This window comes from Rhipicephalus sanguineus, chromosome 11 (genome assembly GCF_013339695.2).
Source record: "Rhipicephalus sanguineus isolate Rsan-2018 chromosome 11, BIME_Rsan_1.4, whole genome shotgun sequence".
NCBI lineage: Eukaryota > Metazoa > Arthropoda > Arachnida > Ixodida > Ixodidae > Rhipicephalus > Rhipicephalus sanguineus.
The window spans coordinates 66,514,594-66,536,046 of record NC_051186.1 but is presented as its reverse complement, the minus strand read 5'-3'; the positions used below and the strand labels follow the sequence as shown (position 1 = coordinate 66,536,046).

The 21,453-nt window shown below is 47.3% G+C and overlaps 1 protein-coding gene across 1 annotated transcript in view; it reads right to left on the bottom strand.

Moving 5' to 3' along the window:
- LOC119374107 (inactive tyrosine-protein kinase 7) overlaps positions 1 to 21,453 on the bottom strand; it is a 159,138-nt gene that overhangs the window by 107,479 nt on the left and 30,206 nt on the right. Inside the window, exon 2 of the mRNA XM_037644174.2 lies at positions 17,529 to 17,876. Within this exon, the coding sequence (XP_037500102.1) occupies positions 17,529 to 17,876 (348 nt within the window). The remainder of the gene's footprint in view (positions 1 to 17,528; positions 17,877 to 21,453) is intronic.

Here is a 21,453-nt window from a genome sequence, read left to right as displayed (position 1 = left end):
CTTGCAGACGCGAGCCCTGTTGTAAATATCTGGGCATGTCTGCAGCTATCGAAGCGGCAAGCACATTCTCCTCCGGCTGCCCACACAACGCCCGCACACGACACAAACGCGCTGTTTCGAGGCGAGAAGTTGCGGGGAGTCGACTCGGAGGGAAACACGAGGTTAAATCATGCACGCGCGGCTTAGCTTGAAAAAGTAGCCACTTGAGTCACTGTCCATGGCTCCTAAAGCAAATGTAGTGTTACTGTACATGGCTGTATAGCGACATACAGTAACACTAGCAACTCTACTAGTGTAACTCTACTACATCATGTGTAGATTAACTCTAGTGTTACTGCATATGTCACTGTATAGCCATATACAGTAACTCTCTCTATATATATAGTAGCCACGAGTGGACAGCGTCGCCTGTGAGGCAGTTTCGAAGTTTCAAAGTGTCCAGCGGGGTTTAAGGACCGCGCAACGAGCAATGGAACGAAAAAAGCGGATAGGCGTAAATTTTTTAGGAGAAAAGAAGGCACCAGCGCGGGTTAGAGAGAGGAAGCGGGAATAGTTGATAATGAAGCGCGCATTTGAGGGGAATAGCACGTAGGGCAGATAGTTAATGGCCTATTACGGTAACTCAATGAGTGTCGACGGTTGGAAAACGCAGTCGAGGACGGCAGAGAAATATGCGTGGGCTGATGAGGTTGATTAGGGTTGATGATGCGATTAGTTGATGGCACCGGCGGGACATAGGATGGGTGGGAGCGCTTATGGCAGACATTTCCCACATAATGACAGGTAGGTAATTTACCGCTGTCCCTAAAGCGGAAAATGGACAAGGCCATTGTATACTGCTAGTATATACTACCATTCGTGGGCCGGAAAGTCGGAGTACAAGAAAGAAACTCGACCAGTTAAGAACCATGCAACGTGCAATGGGACGAACATTGATAGGCATAACATTAAAAGAGAGGAAGAGGGGAGTGTGAATTAAAAAAAAAAGAAAACACGGGTAGCCGTCATTCTAGCTGATAGCTGAAATCAAGAAGAAAAACAGTGGACCTTGGCAGGTCATGTAATGCGAATGAGAGATAAGCGTTGGTCAGTTAGAGCGGCGGAATGGATACTATAAGATAGGGAAAAGTAGCGGAGGATGGCAGCGGTTTAGATGAGAGCGACAAAGTCGAGGATTTCGCAGACATAAAATGAGACCAGCTCTCGCAAGGGCTAAAGAGGAGATCATTGGGAGAGCTCGGTAGCGTATACGTAACGCCGTGACGATCAACAGAAGTTAACTGCTGGTCGGCGCGCTGGTTATCTATTGGTGTACACGCCAGGACCATGTCCTCGCGGCTTTGTTTCACACTTATGCATAGGCTTGTCTTCCTTCACTATTGAAGATAAGATAAACCTAGCTTGACTCAAAAGCACCGGTTATCGACGGATGTGCGAATTTATTGCAGTGGCGTCGATATGCGTGTGTGTGCCATACGCTATTTTGCAGCGCTCTGAGGTATCGACTCCTAGTGGAGTGGACACGGCAGTACTTTCGCTCGCCATGCCCTCTCCGCCATTCATATCCCCCTCCCACCTCCTGCAACAAACACACCAAGCACACCCTCCTCTACGTCGTACGGCTCTCTTTCATGAGCACACTAAACTTGTAGTTGTAGTGATTTCAGATTACCACGGAGTCTTGTGTTACGAAATTCAACAACGACGCTGAAGAGACATCCGTGGCGAGTTCGTCGAACATACCAGCGCGTTAAGGCAATTCCTTTCTCTCATTCTAAAAGAAAAAAAAAAAATCAAAGGTTTTCGAGAACATCGCCAAAAGGAGCTTATTCTCCTCTCGAACCAACAACCATCGTGCGGAATGAAGTGACATAAGCGACAAATATCGACAAGGGCCCCGCCTCTGATACGTTGTACAAAACGCCAGTCGCGTGAGCGTCCAAAATCCCTTCGCAACGTCCCCCACGGTGTGCTTGTAATCCGCTTTGCGAGCGTCCCTCTTCACCTTGATAACGTCTTCTTCAATATATGTGATCACTTCTACCACTTTCACCGCACCGAGACGACAAGGAGCAGGACGGCAGACCGAGAGGTCCTTGGGACAGACAATGCGAGAGGGCACAAAAGGAAAACCGCCTGGCACGCCCCCAAGCTGTGAATCCAAGACACGAGCCAGAAGTCGCTTTTCGACTTCGACCGGCTTCGTCCCTTTCGACGCGCCGACATGCAAGCCGTACAGAGGAACAACGAACGTGGATTAAGAGGTCCCCCGCCTTTTCCTGTTACTGTGCGTTCTATTCGGCGCACCCCGAATTGTTGGGTGCAGTGTGCCTGAAGCTTCGTTTTCGAAAGTTGGATTACGGCGAAGATGAGAGTCGGTGCGCTTTTGTCCCTCCCTCCGCCGCCAAGCGCTGCAGGTCAACGCACGCGTGTGACAGAGAATAAGCGAACGATCGCGACGTTGACGACGCTTCTGCTGGCGACCGTAGTAGTTTTCTGTTTATCGACGCGCGCGTGACATTCGTGATGGCGCTGCAATTATTGATGCAGTAGGGAAGCTAAGGAAACGACGGAGCATGTTCTAATTGAATGTGGAGATACAAACACGGGTGTATGTTTGGGCATTAGACTACGTGAAACCTTGGGTTTTAGAGACAACAATGGAAAAGTGAACACGTCCGCGATAGAAATAAGTGAGAGGCGGTTAGAGGATTGCTGGCGGAAAAGTAGAGAGAAAGGACAAAAATAAATAGTGGGGAAAATAAGGTCACTCTCCCGTAGAACGCAAAGGTCCGGGCTCTAAATTTATTGTCTGTTTTTTTTTTTTGTCTGTAGCGAGATCGATTTATTTGAAGTAGATAAAACATTATGCCGCCTTAAAACTTTTTATTTTATTTTTTTTTTTTGCGAGTTTGGTGGCGCATAGGTCAACGCTGCATTATAAAGGGGACGCTCATAGCATGCATGCATGCATGCAAGTGTCCGTCCGTCCGTCCGTCCGTCCGTCCGTCCGTCCGTCCGTTGATGACGTGCGGCTGATGAAGTGGCTGCCAGGTCTTCATCCTGTCGACTTGTGTGACGCTATATGTGATAGACGTGCCGTGGCTCAGACGCCGTACTTTTATTCCATCGCACGCGCACTTCCTCATCCTCGGCTTCTCCTACCATGGCTTCATACGTCACGTCCGTCCGTCCGTCCGTCCGTCCGTCCGTCCGTCCGTCCGTCCGTCCGTCCGTCCGTCCGTCCGTCCGTCCGTCCGTCCAGTCCATCCATCCATCCATCCATCCATCCATCCATCCATCCATCCAGTTTGGAGAGTGCGAAAGCTTCAGACAGTCGAAAGAGTTTGCTTGACGCGTCCGAATCTACACTGCAAGTGAACGTGTACGCCGCGCTCCGGAAATACATTATGTGCGAGAACGTCTTGTCGATAGAGATCGCCGTTACTCTAATATAAGGCTGCAGAGTATCGACGTGCACCATGAGATAAACTTTGAATAGGCATGAATTAGTAACTGCACGGCGTGATTCACGAAGGGCAAATGTTCAGGAGTAGATGGCGGCTTGTAGAGATGAAAAATCCTTGAGCAGGTGGTATCGCTGGGGCCAAAGTTTCGAGAAGTGGTCTTGTCTTCTTTTCAAGGCAGCAATTGCCTTGAAGAAGACAATGGCTCGTTGAGCATGTAGAACTTTTTGATCGAAAACGCGTACAAGGGCAGGTGAAAAGAGTATGCAACTATCGTACCTGTTCTCTTAGTCCCCTAGGTATCACATGTGGCGCCATTCATCAATTTTACGCGCAAGCGTAGTTCTTTACAGTCCATGCTGCCCTAACGAGCAGGCACAAGGATACATCAATGCGCGTACCTGGCAGTGAATCGATCATACCGCTTAAACCCGGAGGTTCTTATCATAGGTAAAACAGCAGAAAGGTAGCGAGACACAAGGAACACACAAGGACAGAGTGACAGAAGGAAGACAGAAGACACAGGACAGAAATCTGTCCCGTGTCTTCCTTGTTTCTCATTACGTTTGTGCTGTTTTACCTGTGAACTATGCATCAACAACTATAGTATGCCAGCAAATGTTAAAGAGGTTCTGAGTTGCGCCGTGCTCGACGTTCCTAGAAATTCCTGCCGCAATCACAAAAAAAGGCCGACGAAAAGCCCCGATATAGGTGTACACGCGCTGCGTACAACTGGGTACACTCGACAGCATCAGTGCGTAGGACTTGAGCGTACAGCAGAGAGCCGCCACAGCTGTCCACATCTTCGAGCTGGCACCTCGAGGGGGTTGGGCATGGAGAGACGTACGCCAGGGATATATGTAGAGATGTCTTCGGGGCTTCTTAGTAAGGAAAGCCTCAGCCCCTGCCCCAGCGGACGAGGGGGCTACGCTGTGGGCCAGCTGACTTGTGGACAAAGCGAGGGAGGGGATGGTCGGTTCAATGCCGTACACGGCCCAAAGACAATAAGGATAGAACCCGGAGAAATTGGGAGGCGTGTGGGCAGAGAGAGAGAAGGCATTCTTCACTTCGTTGAAGGGGGAAGTCCAATTTGCCGACGCCGCAAGAAACTTGCGAGGCCTCCTGATGAAGATCCCCTCTTCTCACGAGGAGGTCGAAAAAGGGGGTGCCACCCTCCCACTGTGCAAACACGATTCGGGCTCCTTTGCCCCTTTGGAACACTGCCTTTCTAGTAGACCCAAAGATTTTCCTTTTGATTTATTTCTTATGGCTGTGTTTTGTTACCTTACAATACAAGGCGTAAGATAACCTACCCGCCCTCTCCCCTTCTTTTCCGACGAGGTGCAGCAAGACGATCTTTTTACCCGTGTGTAAACGTACATAACAATTTAAGAAATACCCACACCTCAACAGCGGCAGCGCCGCTGGAAAAGCCATCTTGCGACATCCTCTTAGACACGGCGACTGAGAAACGTCTTCTATGTTTACGTCGTAATGAATAGAAACAGGACTATTTTATTTTCTAATTGCTAGTCAACACAACCTTTCGACGGAGACTGAATGAAGACGTTGCTATGAAAACAGCGGATAGCAATCAATAGCCAGAAAACCAACTATTAGCGAGTGCGCGCAATGTGCGAGCAAACACGGTAGCTGGAAGCGAGCCATAAATCACCATCATAACCCGTTATATAATGTGCGAGGCATGATGGCGTGCAGCAGCCTTCCCAAACTCTTCTATTCTTTGGCTCTTTCATACGGCTTTTCCCTCCCCAAGTACAGAGTGATCAACTAAAGGTCTCCTCTGGTTAATCTCACTGTGTTTCCCTTACCTTTCTCTCTCTGACATCGTAGAGCACTTTCAAACTTTCAATTTCTCTCTTTATCCTTCTGTCTCTCTTTTTTGTTCTTTCATATTCCCGCGTTATCCTCTCTCGTAAGGCACGGCTGCAATATCGTTGGAACCACCAGTACAACTATGCTCACGTGCAACACAATTCTAGTGAAGGATGAGCTTTTGCTGTAGAGCTGTACACAACTGTCACGCGCCTGCCGACAGCTTCAAGCGCTTAGCTAGGAGAGCGCATTAACAATACGAGAGGGGCGGCGAGAATCTCCGGAACAAGTCGGCAGCGAGGCAGTTTAGGAAACGCCTGTATGTCAACGGAACCGCCATCGGAGGCCATTGCCTTTTGCGTGCATGCTCTTGAAGCTTGAAGCCGTCGGGAACGGTCACTTCCCAGCAAAGTGCATGGGAACAACCCGTTCGACACGCCGTATGTCTCGTTATGGCCATCACCTTGTGCTTGAGAGAAGTACTACGGACGGGACCGGAGAAGCCACTGAGTGGAGATCAGTTGGAGAAGCGGACGAAGAAGCAGAAACGGAAAAAAGGAAGGCATACGCGACGGAGATGAGGGCGCGCGACGGGCGCCGCAGTCTCTTCACCGTTCTGTTGACTGTCCGCGAACTTCAGCGTACTTCGCGGTGTACCGAGTGCTTCTACGGTTTGACAGCGGAATGCTAGGAGAGAGAGCGAGAAAAAAAAATAAAGGAGACAGTAACAAAACCCGTAGAACAGTATAGGAAGTCGTGACTTCGAAGAACGCCTGCCGGCAAGTCAAAGTTAGAAGGCGGAGAGAACGCGTCTTCGAACGAAACCCAAAGGAACGTTAAATATGCGAAAAACGAGGAGCGTAAGATCAGACGAACGGTCGAACTTCAAGTGGATATTGATGGATGTGGACAGGTGGATACGAGCAGTACCCCATTTCGAAGCAGTGAATGCAGAGGTGTTTCGAGTGCATCACGGAGAATTCATGGTAGCTGTCTTTAGAATATAGTGGGCCTTAATTGACGTAAATTCTAAGTTGCTCTCTGCGCGCATGAATGAACGAGGGAAAGGGAACGGATCAATGCCTCGTTTAAGAAAGGGAAAATAGACAACCACCCGTTTGTAGCACGAAGCCACAAGGAAATCCATACGGATGGATTTCCTTGTGGCTTCGTGCTACAAACGGGTGGTTGTCTATTTTCCCTTTCTTAACCCTTCCGCCACCTTGCGGGTTTCCGCAGAACTGATTTGCAATGCCTCGTTTTCTTTGATGGACACAAACTAATGAAAAACCTACAGACAATGAAGCCAAGGAAGATATAGGGGACATTATTTGTGCTCTAACTGCAATGTAGTAATTACGACATAAATGTCAAGAAAGCAAAGTGGACGAAAAGACAACTTGCCGCCGGTAGGGGCCGAACCTGCGACCTTCGGTTAACGCGTCCGATGCTCTACCAACTGAGCTACAACGATGGTCGTCCTCCCGTCCACTTAATAGGGTATTTCTGTGCATGCAAAACCTGGGAGAGTTCAACAAGACAAGAAAAGAAAAAGAAAGAAAGACACTAGCCCACATTATATATCGCACACAAAGCCTCTCTGAGTTGGTCTCATTAACTGGGAACCACCTTCCAGATATCGTTATCGGAGCCGATTGGGAAAATGTGCGCGTAAAAGTGGTCCCGTCAGTCTACAAGTCAAACTGTCCTCTCGACTGGATTCGATCGCATCGAGTTCGTGTTTAAGCGAATCACGTAACGTCACGTCTGTGGCCCGTTTCTCAGTTCGAGCCGAGAGCAAACAAAGAGGGCATCGGATATGGTGGAGAGGACTCCCTTTCTACGCCACAGACAACGCAAAGGAATCCGCGACCGCTGGACGATTGCGAGAAGAACGGCAACATAACGTCACAGAGGTGGGACCGAACAGTGAAGAGAACGGCCACGCAGCTCCAATTCGCGGCCGGTCCCTGCTTCTCTCACCATAGAAAGGCAAAAGCAATAATAGAGAGACACAAAGAACGGGGAAGGAATCATAACGTTGGTCCACACGCACACAGCCCATCGGCCTCGCCCTTCTTCTGCCCCCACAGACGCATTGTGCCGGACTCAGCCAAGCCAAGGCGAGTCGAGCCGTGGACCCGTGGGACAAGATGAGAGCTCGCGCCGCACGGCTTGATGTCATTAGCCGACACGGAGGAAGGTTGGGACGAGGCACATCTCGCCCGGAGAGTTGCAGAGCGTCCCACCGGCCGTGCAGGCAGCGGCTCGGCTTTTTGTGGTCCGTTCCCGCCGAAAGAGGTTCGAATTCGAGAAAAAGAGCCCCCCCCCCCCTCCAACAGACACAACCTCCTGTATGTACAGACACACCCTTTCTTCGTTGTGTGCAATTCCCCTGAGTGTCTCGATCCTCCCTCTATTGTAGGGCTCACTTAATTTCATTTTGTATTTCAAGTTCTGTTAGTACATGAAAGTATACAACACTGGTTACACACATAGCCAATGGAAATATGCAATTACATGAACAGATTGCGTTAACAAAGCAGATGTTTTATAAGCACACTTATAAACAAGAGAAGGAAAAAAAAAAACGGAGGGAAAACATAAAGAAAAGAAACATATTAGTGGTAGGACAATTGCAGTGGGTTCTCATTAAAAATATTTTTTTTTTCTGGCTGGTTTCCGCAGGGAGAGTGGACGCAGTATACATTGCAATAAGAGCAGAGAAGGCAGTATACATTGGGTATACACGCGGCGATAATGACGATGATGATACTTATTTGCATCCCTTTTGAAAAGAAGCGGCGAAAAAATCCGCATAGCTTGTCTTCACATTTATTTACATTGAGACCCCTCTAGAAAGCGTTACGTATGGGGTGGATATACATATAATTTGATAACAAAAGTAATTATGCTAATTACGCGACAGGTAATGTGTTATACTTCGATATAATGTGGTAACAAGCCTGTCCACATAAGTTCAGGTGCATGTTAAAGAACCCCAGGTGGTCGGAATTTCCCGAGCCCTCCACTACGGCGTCCCTCATAATCCTATCATGGTTTTGGGATGTTAAACCCCACAATTATTATCTCCCAACAGACACCCAAACCGTGCATGCACAACATATTATGCATATTACACGCCTATTCTTCATAGCGCAGGACCCTTTCATCACATGCAATGCTCAGTGGAAACGGCGCCTAACGTAGACCACGACGCGACGTCGAAAAGAGAAAACGGAAAGTGTTATAATTGCGGCGTCGCTCCATGAGCGCACGGTCCATCAATCCGTTCGAGTTGCACGCAGAAAAAAAAGAAAAGAGACGAGCTACGTGCTCAGCGCGGCTGGCCCCATCAACCGACAAAAGAAGATTCCATTGGCGTATGAGGAGCCCGGGCGCGACGCTCGACGCTATATACACAACAGGATGGCAACGCATACCGTCGCCGCACAGCCAAATGGAGGCCGACGGCTCCGCAAACATGGCGGCTCGCAAAATCACCTATTCAAAGGGCCGCGCGGCCCCGTATACACACACACGCAAGAAAATGGAGCTCTAGCTCTTTCAATAGGACGTCGACGATATATGCACGATCTCTTCTTCTCCATCCATGGCGTCGTCTCCGCGAAGCAGACGACATCATTGCGGTCGTCTGGAACGACGAGCGCGAAACGACTGCAGCAACGGAGGAAGGCGCTGGAATGGCGCGGGGTCGGCGCCATTGGTCGTTTGGGGCTTGAGCGGCAACGTGACGTCAAAATGGCCTCTTCTTCTTTGGCGCAATGTACTGTTTCATCCAGACGACCTTACTGCTATGCAGTTATATCGTATATAACAACGAGTAGTAGCTCTAGTCCGAGCCGTCTGCTCAGCCACAGGGATTGTTCAAAAACTATCCATGTGGCACCCCTGCAGCGCCGCACTATATATGACGTAGAAGACTCGAGCTGTTACGTCACCATTTCAGAAGGAATGCATAGGCTTCGTAACTTCGTTCAGCAATGTGGCTTGCGCGTGTTACAATTTAGACATCCACGTCGGGCCAAATTCACGAAACGGCTTCAGTGTATTGTGGAAGCATTGCGGCATTGTAACAAGGTGTTTATAGGTATAGTGCTTTTGTAAAGGCGTTTTACGGGTCTTGCTTCGCGAGGAACACCGCAACCTGCCAAGATTTAATAGAACGGTAACGCACAACAGATAACCCATGGATAACCGCGAGAGATAGTATACTCTACAATACATTCATTGTTAATTTGTATGCTACACTGGCTTAATTATAACATATACTATATCGGGGACCATTTTTACGAGCTAGAGTGTATACATACGGATAGGGTTGTGTCTGTAAGGAAACTCATTAGTCGATGAGTCAACGTAAACGAATTCTTATCTTCAATACACATACTGCATGCAAGTATAAATGAAGGCCTTCAAAACTGTAGCAGAGGAGTTGAACGCCCACTCATGGCGAACGGAAAACACTTGCAGTTGCGTTCCCAAACACAAGTCCCTTGAAAGCTTTACGTCGCATCGTACAATGGTGACTCAGCGGTAAAATCCGCAACAAGATGACATCACGGCGGTCGGTCGAGCTCTTCTTTTCTTCAATTAAACACCGTTGTCAAAAGGCTAGGCTGGCCGTCTCCGTGCTCTCTCAATTCTCAAGCATTGCTTTCGCAAAGCTTTCAGGCGCGCACTAAACAAACATCGCGCCACGCTTAAGGGTAATAACAATGACAACGTTAACAAAAGTAAGAAACAATGACCGCAGAAAAAGATTACGTACGGAGTCATCTCGAAGACTGCGCGAAAAAAAAAGGAAAAAAAAACAAAAACAGAACAATACGAAAGCACCAAACATAGGCAGCTGATGGGACCACCACAAACGATATTTTGAGGCCTCGAACGCTTGTTTTCTTTTCCTTCTCAAATCCATCGATGAACGCAGCGTTGAAAAAAAAAAATGAAAAGAACTAGCTGCAGGATTCGCCGGCGGCGGCAATATCCGTGCTATATAGGCCATGAAGTGCGTACTCTTCTCCTAAAGTGCTTCTCTTCATCACCAGCCCAGCGTTGAAGCGCGCAGCAGCGCCCCCTGTATAGCTCTCAGGCATTGTCTCGACGCGCTCTTTCGAATAACGAGCTTTTAACGACTGGACCGATTCCAACCGGCCTCTGCACACACACACACACACAAACAACACAGAATGCTGAAGCGGGCGCGAAGTGGGAGCTCTTCGCTCATTTTAGAAAAAGGCGGCGGCGACGACCGCAGAAGGGGGCCGTTCAATTTTTGTTTTGCATTGTTTGCTCTTAGCTCCCCGGAAACAATACGTGTTCTTTCTGTCTTTGTTCTCAATGCACTCCATCCGGTTCATAGGGAAGAACTTGGAAGAGGACGATCGTAGATAAAAGGCGGTTTGGCGGCTTCGCAGCTAGCAGCTTCTTTCTGGGCGTGTATAGGGAATGTGGCGGAAGGACTGTGCGCAAACCGTAACGTTCCGTACGACTGCCTCTGCGATGGCACTACGAGGGATTCCCCATAGCGCTGCAATCACTGAGGTACACCAGGAAAATTATGGGGATAGTGCACGTATTTGTGACGTCATCGTGTTGGCGGCTTCAGATATTGCCATGCTTTGTGTACGTTACGTTTACCTTTCAATAAATCTCGTGACAATCATGTTAGCTAAACACAGCCGGAAAGTGAGTGAGTGAGTGAGTGAGTGAGTGAGTGAGTGAGTGAGTGAGTGAGTGAGTGAGTGAGTGAGTGAGTGAGTGAGTGAGTGAGTGAGTGAGTGAGTGAGTGAGTGAGTGAGTGAGTGAGTGAGTGAGTGAGGTTGAGCGCATGCTGAAACCGAAATCAGCCTTTGCAGTGTTGCTGGCAACAAAATGCGTTAAATTCAGTCTGAGCTCCACTTATCAAGAACACCGGAAGTCTCGAACATGCGGCCCGCGGACCCCTGGCTAACGGCCTGGCCCGCACATGACTGTCTTCCTCCCACATATCATCATCATAAACATCATCATCACCATCATTCTCAGCATAGTTATGTCCACTTCAGAGAGAGAGATAATAATCTTTAATGAAATGCCCGCATTGGTTAGCCTAGTTTGTTGCCTGGCTTGCTACTCCAGGTGTCGGGCGACTTTTATTTCTTTATCATAGTACCCACAGCGCCCAATGACATTACAGTGGGGGGGGGGGGGGGGGGGAGAATACAATATTTCGGTACAGAATACATATTCCAACACTTCAACATTACAATAAACGCAATTCACTGTCAACTTACGTAGTGATACATGGGATGTACATAATATAAATCGGGTTCATAGTACAGTTTTGTCCTTACACAACCGCGCGAGTACACCACTGGAGACCCAGCAGTGAACTTGAAAATACTTCATGTGAAGTAATTTCTGCTACTTCAGGAGACAACCTGTTCAACTGGCTTATCGTCCTGGCTTAACGTCCGATGACTAGGATATCTACAATGATCCCATATACACACAAATATCCCAATGATCTCCAGTTTATCCTAAACTGCGCGAGCCGACTCGATTTTATCCCTGCGAACTCCTTAATTTCGTGCCTCCATCTACTTTTCTTAATAAGTATGTTCACGAGCTACAAAGCCGTGACTGGTCTCACTTTTTTTCGTTCATGAGGCGCCCCATGCGGTTATCATGTGTTCAAACATAACCATGGAGCAAAACCTATACATTTCAGAATCGACGTACAGATTTCAGTCATTCTGGAGACCAGTTTCGATATGTTTTTCGAAACATGATGTCGAGTACCCTTTATAAATGACCCATATATGGTAACCATATATGGTTACCATATATGGGAAATGTTTTCTTTCAAATGGCAACGAATTCGCCCATATAGTGACCATATGTTCGTGGTACGTTTGAGTAGCACGTGCACCAGGGTCGGCTGGACCAACTAGCCGGTGTCTGCCATAGACACCGGTGCCGTTAGTTCCCTCCCGTAACTTTTGAAGAAAACTTTTCGATATATAGACAGCTGAACGGATGCTGTATTCGTCGCCGCGGATGCAGCGAACGCGCTAGGCAACAGTGCGCAGCCAGTTTTCTGGGACAACTTGTGCGAGGTACATGGCTTGGCTCGAGGCTTTCGTGGTTTGCATTTAGCACTGTGTACGCTGCACTGCGAGCGCGCTCGTCCGTGTTTTGAACGTACATACACAAATAGAGGAACAGTGCGACCGCTTTGTGCGCGCCTTCGCCGCGGCGCGGCGCGCTTGTAGCTAACCCGAGCGATTGATATAAAACACACACCACTGCTCTCAAAGCAAAAGAAAAGAAAAGAAAACAAAAGAAGAGAAAAGAAAAGAGAAAGAAAGAAAGAAAGAAAGAAAGAAAGAAAGAAAGAAAGAAAGAAAGAAAGAAAGAAAGAAAGAAAGAAAGAAAGAAAGAAAGAAAGAAAGAAAGAAAGAAAGAAAGAAAGAAACTGAAAATGGGGCACGTTGAGAAACACGCAGAAACGAACGTGGAACCAACAATGCAATGCGTTTGTTGAAAGGGCTGTAGGGAAGCACGGAAGCGCTTGCATCTCTGCGCATGCTCACAGAACATCGAGGACTCAGTGTGCGCAGGCGTCTGTGAGTCCACGACTATGTGCGTCTCTGTGTTAGGGAGAGCCGGCTGGCCGGTTCGCGTGACCGAATTCGATGGCGCGCCGAAAAGCTATCCACAGTTTATCTTGGCACGCGTCGCGTGACGTTTAAATACACTTTCTCGGCTCTTTGACAACGGCGCACACGGCTCTCCAACGAGTTAAAAGAGTTGCCTGTACTACAGAGTGGGTTGAACGGACGCTCAGAGCTTTCACGAAGGGTCGATAGATAGAGGGGCACTGTCCTGCTCAAGTTGCAGCATGTATACAGATATAATTGTGTCCAATTTGTCAGCAGCTCGGTGAAACGCGCGACAATTTCAGCCGTATCGATCTTGTCCTTATATATATATATATATATATATATATATATATATGTTAAACTCATCAAAGCAAGCTATAACGTGTGTTTGCGTACACACGCAAAGACACGTGTGAGAACATATATATGGGCTGCGGCAAAAAAAAAAAAAAAAAAGCTGAACTCCTTCGCATTTTAATCACACAGCCCGAGTTTCAATTACATGCATACTTCCGTCCAGAATCTTCACAACGCGAAAGCCAGATGCACGATTACAGTATACATTTTCAGCAGTGTGCCTCAGGAATGAATCAATTTTATCTATTTTTACGGGATGCCAGGTATGTATACAGTGGGGTAAGTTTTCGCTCACGAGTGCACATAAGTTCGTCGTTGTAGGCTTAAAATAAATAAAACATGCCTTTTAACGTCTCAAAAAAAAAAAGAAAACACAGGTTTTAAGAAACGTTGTGTAATGGATGGAGTGCGGTTAATTTCAACCACGTGAGATTGTTTAAAAGGACCGACAAATGATTTTTCTCGGCCCATTTTTTTACGGCGTGACAGAAAGCTCACCCTTCGCAATGTTTGTAGCTGCAGTAGTTAATCCCAAAAGCACGTAGTTATTTTACAAGCAGTATTTTTCGATCTGAAAGGCTCTAAACACAGACGCACCTTTCCTCCAGCAACGCTGAGAATTGATAGCGATGCCGCCAGCCCTTCTCGTGATTTGTCAATGCTATCGTTGTTCGGCTTTCGCAGGACTTCCTGTAACTATGCTTAACCATCTTTATTGAAGCTTTTCAACTATTTTTCAAAATAACAAGCTCTTACAATGAGATGATGTGGCTTTATACACCTTCCCTGTATCGCTACCGCGTTTTGTGTGCGTGCGTCCAAGGTTGCATGCGCCTTTGTCATGGGTGGCTTGTCCCGGCGTCGTTACTCTCGCGATGCATGAGCCAATTCAAGTCATCGAAAACGTCACTACGCATGCGCGTGGCCGCGCCGCGTAGCAGCGCGCGTCATTTCTGAGATGAAGTGTAGGTAGCAAAACTATGTCCCTCCAAAACCTCAGCGACCTCGAAACTGCGTGCACGGTTGCATGAGCACGCTGAAAAGTTGCTCAGTACGCGCTGACGAGCATGGGATCATTACGTCACGCGAAGGCAGCGCCACTTTAATGCATACTACTAATGCAGGCCTATACAGGGTGTTTCAAGAAATGTGTCCAACCTTCTAAAAAAATCAGGGAAATGCGATATTTGCTCGGGGCTTTCAGAATTGCTTTTTCTGTAGCGGCAGGAATCTTGAGGTAGTTAAGGGCTTAATTTAGGACAGTAATTAAGAAAGTTACATTAATTAACATTTTCATTAGTGAAGTTAGGTGATTGTGTCAAATGGGAGAATTGAAGTTCTTCATGCGAGGAACTCATCCGAGCTTTGAGATTTCAAAAAAGCGTCCTCTGGTAATTGTTGTGGCGTAATGAAATTCAACGAAATGCAACGGCTTTCAACAGCGAAAGCCGTCGAATTCGGTTGATTTTCATTACTTCGTAATTATTACTAGAGGCCGCTTTTTCGAAATCTCATTATTGGGATGGGTTTCTGGCACGAAGAACTTCAATTCCCCAATTCGACACAGTCGCCTAACTCCACTAATTAAAAAGTTACTTAATTTAACTTTCTTAATTACTGTCTCAAGTCATGTCTCTAACCATCTTAAGATGCCTAGCGCTGCAGAAAAAGTCATTCACTCATTTTGGGCGTATCAGAAGAATATGGCAGTTGCGTTCTTCCATGTTTCTGTTAAGGTTTCGCCATTGAATTTGGTTTAATTTCATTACTTCGTAATTATTACTAGATGCCAGTTTTTCGAAATCTCAAAGTTGGGTTGGGTTTCTGGCATGAAGAACTTCAATTCTCCCATTTGACAGAACCACCTAACTCTACTAATTAAAAGGTTAATTAACTTAACTTTTTTAATTACAGTCCCAAATAATTTCTTTAACCATCTTAATATCCCTGCCACTACAGAAAAACCAATTCTGAAGGCAGCAAACAAATATCGCATTTTCCTGATTTTTTGAGAAGGTTGGACACATTTCTTGAAACACCCTGTATATACATTTTTTATGGAGTAATAATTTTTAATATAAAGAAACGAACAATATTTCAATGCTAACAAAAAAAAAAAATCGTCGACCACGTACAGCAATCAACGGTCACGTGGCCGGGTTCATCGGACCGTTCATGTTTTTGCCGCCAGAGGCGCCATAGGTCATTTTTCGCGACTTTCAATTACGAAATTAAAGTATAAATCTATCTCTCACGAAAAAAACAGAGTTGTATTGAGTCAATACGACAGACAATCTTTCCATCAGTGGAGTCATCTCGTTTTATGTTCTGGGCAGTTGTCGGTCCCTTTAAAGTGGATCCAAAGCATTGTACGCGCACTAATGCTTTGACATCACGTTCAAACCCGGCTGTCGTGGGCGGTAATAAAACCCGGTATCACAATCGTAATCAGCTGCAGCTTGAACGTCACGTACAAAGCCATCAGCGTCACTAAATGCAGGCGAACTCATTATATACTTTTGATCCGCAAAAAAAAAAAAAAAACTACGCTTATTTTTCTAACCGGAGCGTTCGTGAAACATTTTTGCTCCAGTGAACGTATACCCCTTCGCCGAAGTCTTCGAAGACCTCGAAAGCGAAGTCTACACGTGACGCCCGGGGCCGGAGCCTCATTTTAAGTCCGCCGCGGGTGTTTTCAATTACCACGCCCGGACGTCCCTCGTCTGTAATCAAGACTGCCATTACGGCCACTTCGAAATCGCGCTGGCTATAGTGATTTAGGTGACGAACACGCGCTTAATTCCGCGCCTCGATCCGCTTTCAGTTCCACACACACACACACACACACACACACACACACACACACACACACACACACACACACACACACACACACACACACACACACACACACACGCACACGCACGCACACACGCACGCACGCACGCACGCGCGCACGCGCGCGCGCGCGCGCCATGCACTCACAAGAAGAATAGGCGCTCTTGTTCCGGCGTTCTGATACTAAATGAAGAACGCCATTCTCATCCCGCCCTGCCTCCATACAACGAACAATCCATTTGTACGAATTTCATTTCCGAATGGCACGGCCTGCAGACATCGCCCCGTCTAACGATCATTTATACGGAATACGAAGAACAATAGGTTTGGCTATCACTCGCTTCCGGCCGCGAAAAAGGAAGGAAGAACGAAGGAAACACGATAAAGCTATACGGCCGCGCGCGCCGCGGCAATCAGACGCAGCTGTCGCTTTGTTTATGTTATATAGATCAGCCCGATGCCCGCCTATGTGTAGAGAACTCCTCGAAGAGTGCGGCGGTGGCTCATAAATATTAACCGCCACGGAACCCGTGAGGATGGAAACAACAGTTCCCTGGCAATGAATTGCGGCTGCGGATAAACCCGCAGCATCGATGATCAAACGACCCGTCGAAACCACGCGCGCGCGTCTCGGAGTGATGTACTATCGTGCGCGCGCGGTTAGTTGGCGGATAAACCCGCGCGTTTGCATTAATTTAGAGCAAGAACTCGATAGAGCGAACACCGACATATTTTTTTTTAATAAGTAAACGAAAACTTGTCTCGCGACCACAAAGGCGAGAAATATATACGTTTACACACCAAGACTAGTTGAGACTGAATACACGCATAGCTATACGGAATCTTTTATCGTACTTTCCGTTGCTTTGGATATGAAAATGCTTTCTGTATCCAGAGGAACTTTTCCGAGGGGCTCGTTTCTTTGTTAGACACAATCAAGTGAACCAAACGGAAAATTAGTCCAAGAAAAGCTTAGAGGAGATTACCTGGTTGTTGTCTTCTTAACGGTAGTGTAGTGATTATAACGTAAATTGAAATCAGTTCAACTGGACGAAGAAACACCCTTTCCGCCGCTGGGACCCGCAACCACAGCCTTCAAGTGTGGGTTCAGATTCCACCGACGGAAAGTGTGTTTTTTCGTCCACTTTGATTAATTTTCAATTTAAATCCATTTGGCGGTTTCTGCATCCAAAGGATTTCAGCACAGAGTGCAACAAAAAGGGGGAATTACGGATACCAAAAAATCTTGGATGACCCCGAGCAAGAGATCTGGCTTTGTTATGCAAATAAGTCCTTCGACCGTTTATTATAACAGTAATAAATAATAACAATAACATATAGGGTCGCATGCGAGACTCACAGAGTATGTTGAGCTGTGCTCCCTGCGACGCGAGCGAGAAGCCGGACGTGACGTTCGTGGCGATGCACCGGAACTCGCCCATGTCGAGGCTGGGATCGACTCGGGTGAGCCTCAGGTCGGACCCCTGCTGGAAGCGTCGGGTCGTGTTGCGCACCGGCTCGCCGTCCAGCGTCCAGTGGAAGGCGACCCGGTCGCCGTTGGAGACGCCGCAGCGCAGCGTGGCGCTCTCTCCCTTGCGCACGCGCACGTCGGCCGGCTGGGGGCTGAAGTAGAAGCTGTCCTGGCACAGGACACCGCCAAGGACACACCAGGACAGCACAGCCAGCAGCAGCGACAGGCGCCAGGAGGCTGCGATGAACGAAAATATTCGAAATTCCGTTAACATCCACGGCATCATATCACTGCAGTATGAATGTGCGTCTAGAGAACAAATATGGGAACAATTTACGACCATCATCTACAGGAAAGACACGCTTCGTAGCAATTACGGTGCACATGAATTAACTTACCAAATTCCGAGCACCTCACCGTGGCTACATGAACTGAAGAAAGCTCCTTCATTCATATGTTTAAAAAAAAATACACACCTTCCATCTAAAAGTTCAAACCGAACTTCGGACACTTTCGATTCCTCCTCTTATCTTATACAACTTGCATATGATACGTAGCTGTTTCTTTTTTTTTTGTCATTCTTTTTTTTCATAGCTATTGTTGCCTGTAAGGTGCTCTCCTTTTTTTTTTCTCGGAAGTAAATCATATTTATGCACATATTCTAGCGTCTAATGGTTCAATTCCTAGAAAAATTGCGATGTGTTTGCTTTTCCGACCTATGTTATACGTTCCTTTTCTCATGTATGGCTGGTTTTGCACGTGTGAGTGCGCGGGTGATCGGCGCTTCGTCTGGCTTTCTCTGCCTTTATGGCTATCTTATAGGCAACTATGTATACTGGTCTGAAACATGAATGAATGAATGAATGAATGAATGAATGAATGAATGAATGAATGAATGAATGAATGAATGAATGAATGAAGAGAAGAGGCGAGACGGGCAGAAGAGCCAATAAAAGTGCTGATCTATAGCAGCGAAACATACATTGTTCCGAGAAACACACCTAAATGTCGTTGGTTGTAGGTTCCCTAATGTTAACTGCACAAGACTGGAAGCTAAGTACGAAAAAAAAAAAGAGTTAAGGCAGCTTCGACTAGTGGCGCCAAGCCTGAAGGAAATGCGGAGCTGGGCAGCCTTCTTTGTATCTCTTCGGTTTTCTCTTTCTTTCCTTTTCTCTTTCTGTCTTTTTCTCTCTTTATTTCTATTTTTTTCCCTATTTTTCCCCTTTATTTCTCTCTCTTTCTATTTCTCGCTTGCTTCCTCTTTTTTTCTATTTTTATACGTGGTTATGCCTGCGTTAGGCCAAACGACGACAACATGCGACAGCCCGGGCCCCTAAAGTGCTCTGCACTTAACAAAGATGTGAAAATATAACAAATATGTCCTGTTGTACGTGATTACGCGGATACAATGCAATCTACTGAGAACGTCACAGTAAACAGTAATTTAACGAGTGTCTCGTTTTGTGAGAGCATACCTTTTGTCTGTGCTCTACTATATAGCGTTGCCTGAAGGGACTGTCAGTTTTTGCTGATTGACTTGTACAAGCAGAAATCGCGCAACGCCCGCCCCTTTGTCACTGGCTCCTGGCTCACGCTTTGTCTGGCGTCCTGAAATAGCCGCATAGAGATGCCGCTTGGTGCACTGACATCCATACTCTCCCCCTTCCTCCCTCCCCCCCCCCCCCTCCTGTGCTTTCCTTCCACAATGCGTAAACTCAGAGTGGGCGAGCTCCACGCAATTTCATAAACAATCACTCCCTTCCTATCCAGCTGAGCGAGTATCCATCGCCGAACTTGAAGAAAACCCTCCTCACCCGGTGGATCCCACCGCAGCACGAACAAAGCAGAAATAAACAGTACAATATTACTGCGCCGAAAGCTCAGCTTCGCCACATTAAAAGCGCGTCCAGTATATATGCATAACGGCCGCGTGGATCCTCAAATAACGCACGCATGCGCACGATCCACATACAGCGGCGTCCATGCACGTGGCACCAAAGTATACATATTTCCCCGTGGAGTGTTTATAAAACTGTCCTCTTGAACTCGCAAGCCGGCAGCCCTGCAACGTGGGTCGTATATGTATGTTACATAGACGCATTTTACGGGCGGCGACTATAGAGAGGTTTTGTTTACGCTACCAGGGGGCGCTTTATACCCTCCCCCTTCCCATACTACAGCCTTCTCCCTCTCCATTTCGGCTCTTCCCTCCGTAATATAGCGACTTACTCCCACATGGCATGATATCCAGCGGCGGCCATTAAAGGGGCGGGGAAACAAGCTTGCCAGTTGCATAGCGAGCCCGCGACGGGGTGGCGCCCTTCTCTTTCGATCCATGGGCCGCAGAGATTTACAGCAGCATGAACCTGAACCCTTGCGCGTCTATGTATATGCACGTGCATTCTTGTATACGCGACCAAAAAATATAAATAAATAAACACACAGAGCACCATGATACACAGACGATGACTCGATCGGCAAAAGGGTTGAGGATATAAAATTTAATGCCGACGTTGTGAGCTACAGGCCCAGTAGAGCAAGTCTTCGTTGCAACATGTGTAGAAATAAAAAGGAGAAGGGACGGCCGAATGGCTCTGCATATAATGTTTCGTGATAACTGATAAGGAACCAAATGAACGGAATGGTAACTGGAAGAGGGTTCGTTAAAGGGACACTAAAGGCAAATATTAAGTCGACGTTGATTGTTGAAATAGCGGTCCAGAAACCTCGTAGTGCTGCTTTTGTGCCAAGGAAGTGCTTATTTTGAAATAAAATCACGTTTTTAGTGGTCCGCATCGCGTTAGCGCGCTTCAAATCTCCCGCCTGAAAATACGACTCTCATACGTCACTGCTGCCGTGCCCAACGTTGCCCGCTTTTACTGCGCGGCCGCCGACACTAGTAGCAGCCGAGCGGAAGTAGCGGGACCCACAGTAGCAACAACGGCGCTGCGGCAAAGACTTGCCCCGATGGGCACATTCAAAGCCTTCACCAAGTTGCGGTTGGTCTCGTAATCCTCAGTACGAAAGTGCAGCGAGCACACACGCAGAGGTTTTGACTGTTTAGCACACTGGCGCAATGGCATGACACTAAGCCACTTCGAGCGTAAGGGTTCATTCCGCGGCACCCAGTGAAAAGACACACCGGTTTCCTTGCTGCAGCACTGGCGTTGTGCACCATTCGGGCATCCGGCAATATCACACGCATGCGGCATTTTGTCGAACTTTCTGTCAGAGCGACTTTCACGAGCGTGCAAAACACGCACGGCAGTACGCGATCCCGAAACTACCACTGAGACGGGCGAGGCGCAGTTCGGCGAAAACGGAACCTTTGAACCATGTTCGAACCACGCGCGCCGTTCCCCATGGCAACGCCACGGAGGTTTTGTTTTCCATGAATCAAGCGGAAACGAACAAACAGCATTTTATTACGTCTTTTGTTGCTCGGAATGTTCTTTTTTTACTGCTGCTAGTTTGATTACTAGTAATTTATTGTAGGCCGACTTCCCTACGTCATCGGGATCACTTCGAAAATGTCCCACTCGTGGCGCTCATCATGTGATACATTTAGCTTAATTTCTCGGTAAGTAGGACACTGCTGTTGATAATATTGCCGTTTTAGAAGTTGTCATACATTGGGCTTTCACTCTGACATAAATTGTTATTTGCCTTTAGTGTCCCTTTAAAGGTCCTGATCTGCATGTGTGGTGGGTTAGTCTGCCAGTTCGTTACATATATAGATAGTCTGGCAAACCAGACACGAGTCGTGGTGACCTGGTCACCCTTCATTCTCCCTCTTTCTCTCTCTCTCTCATAG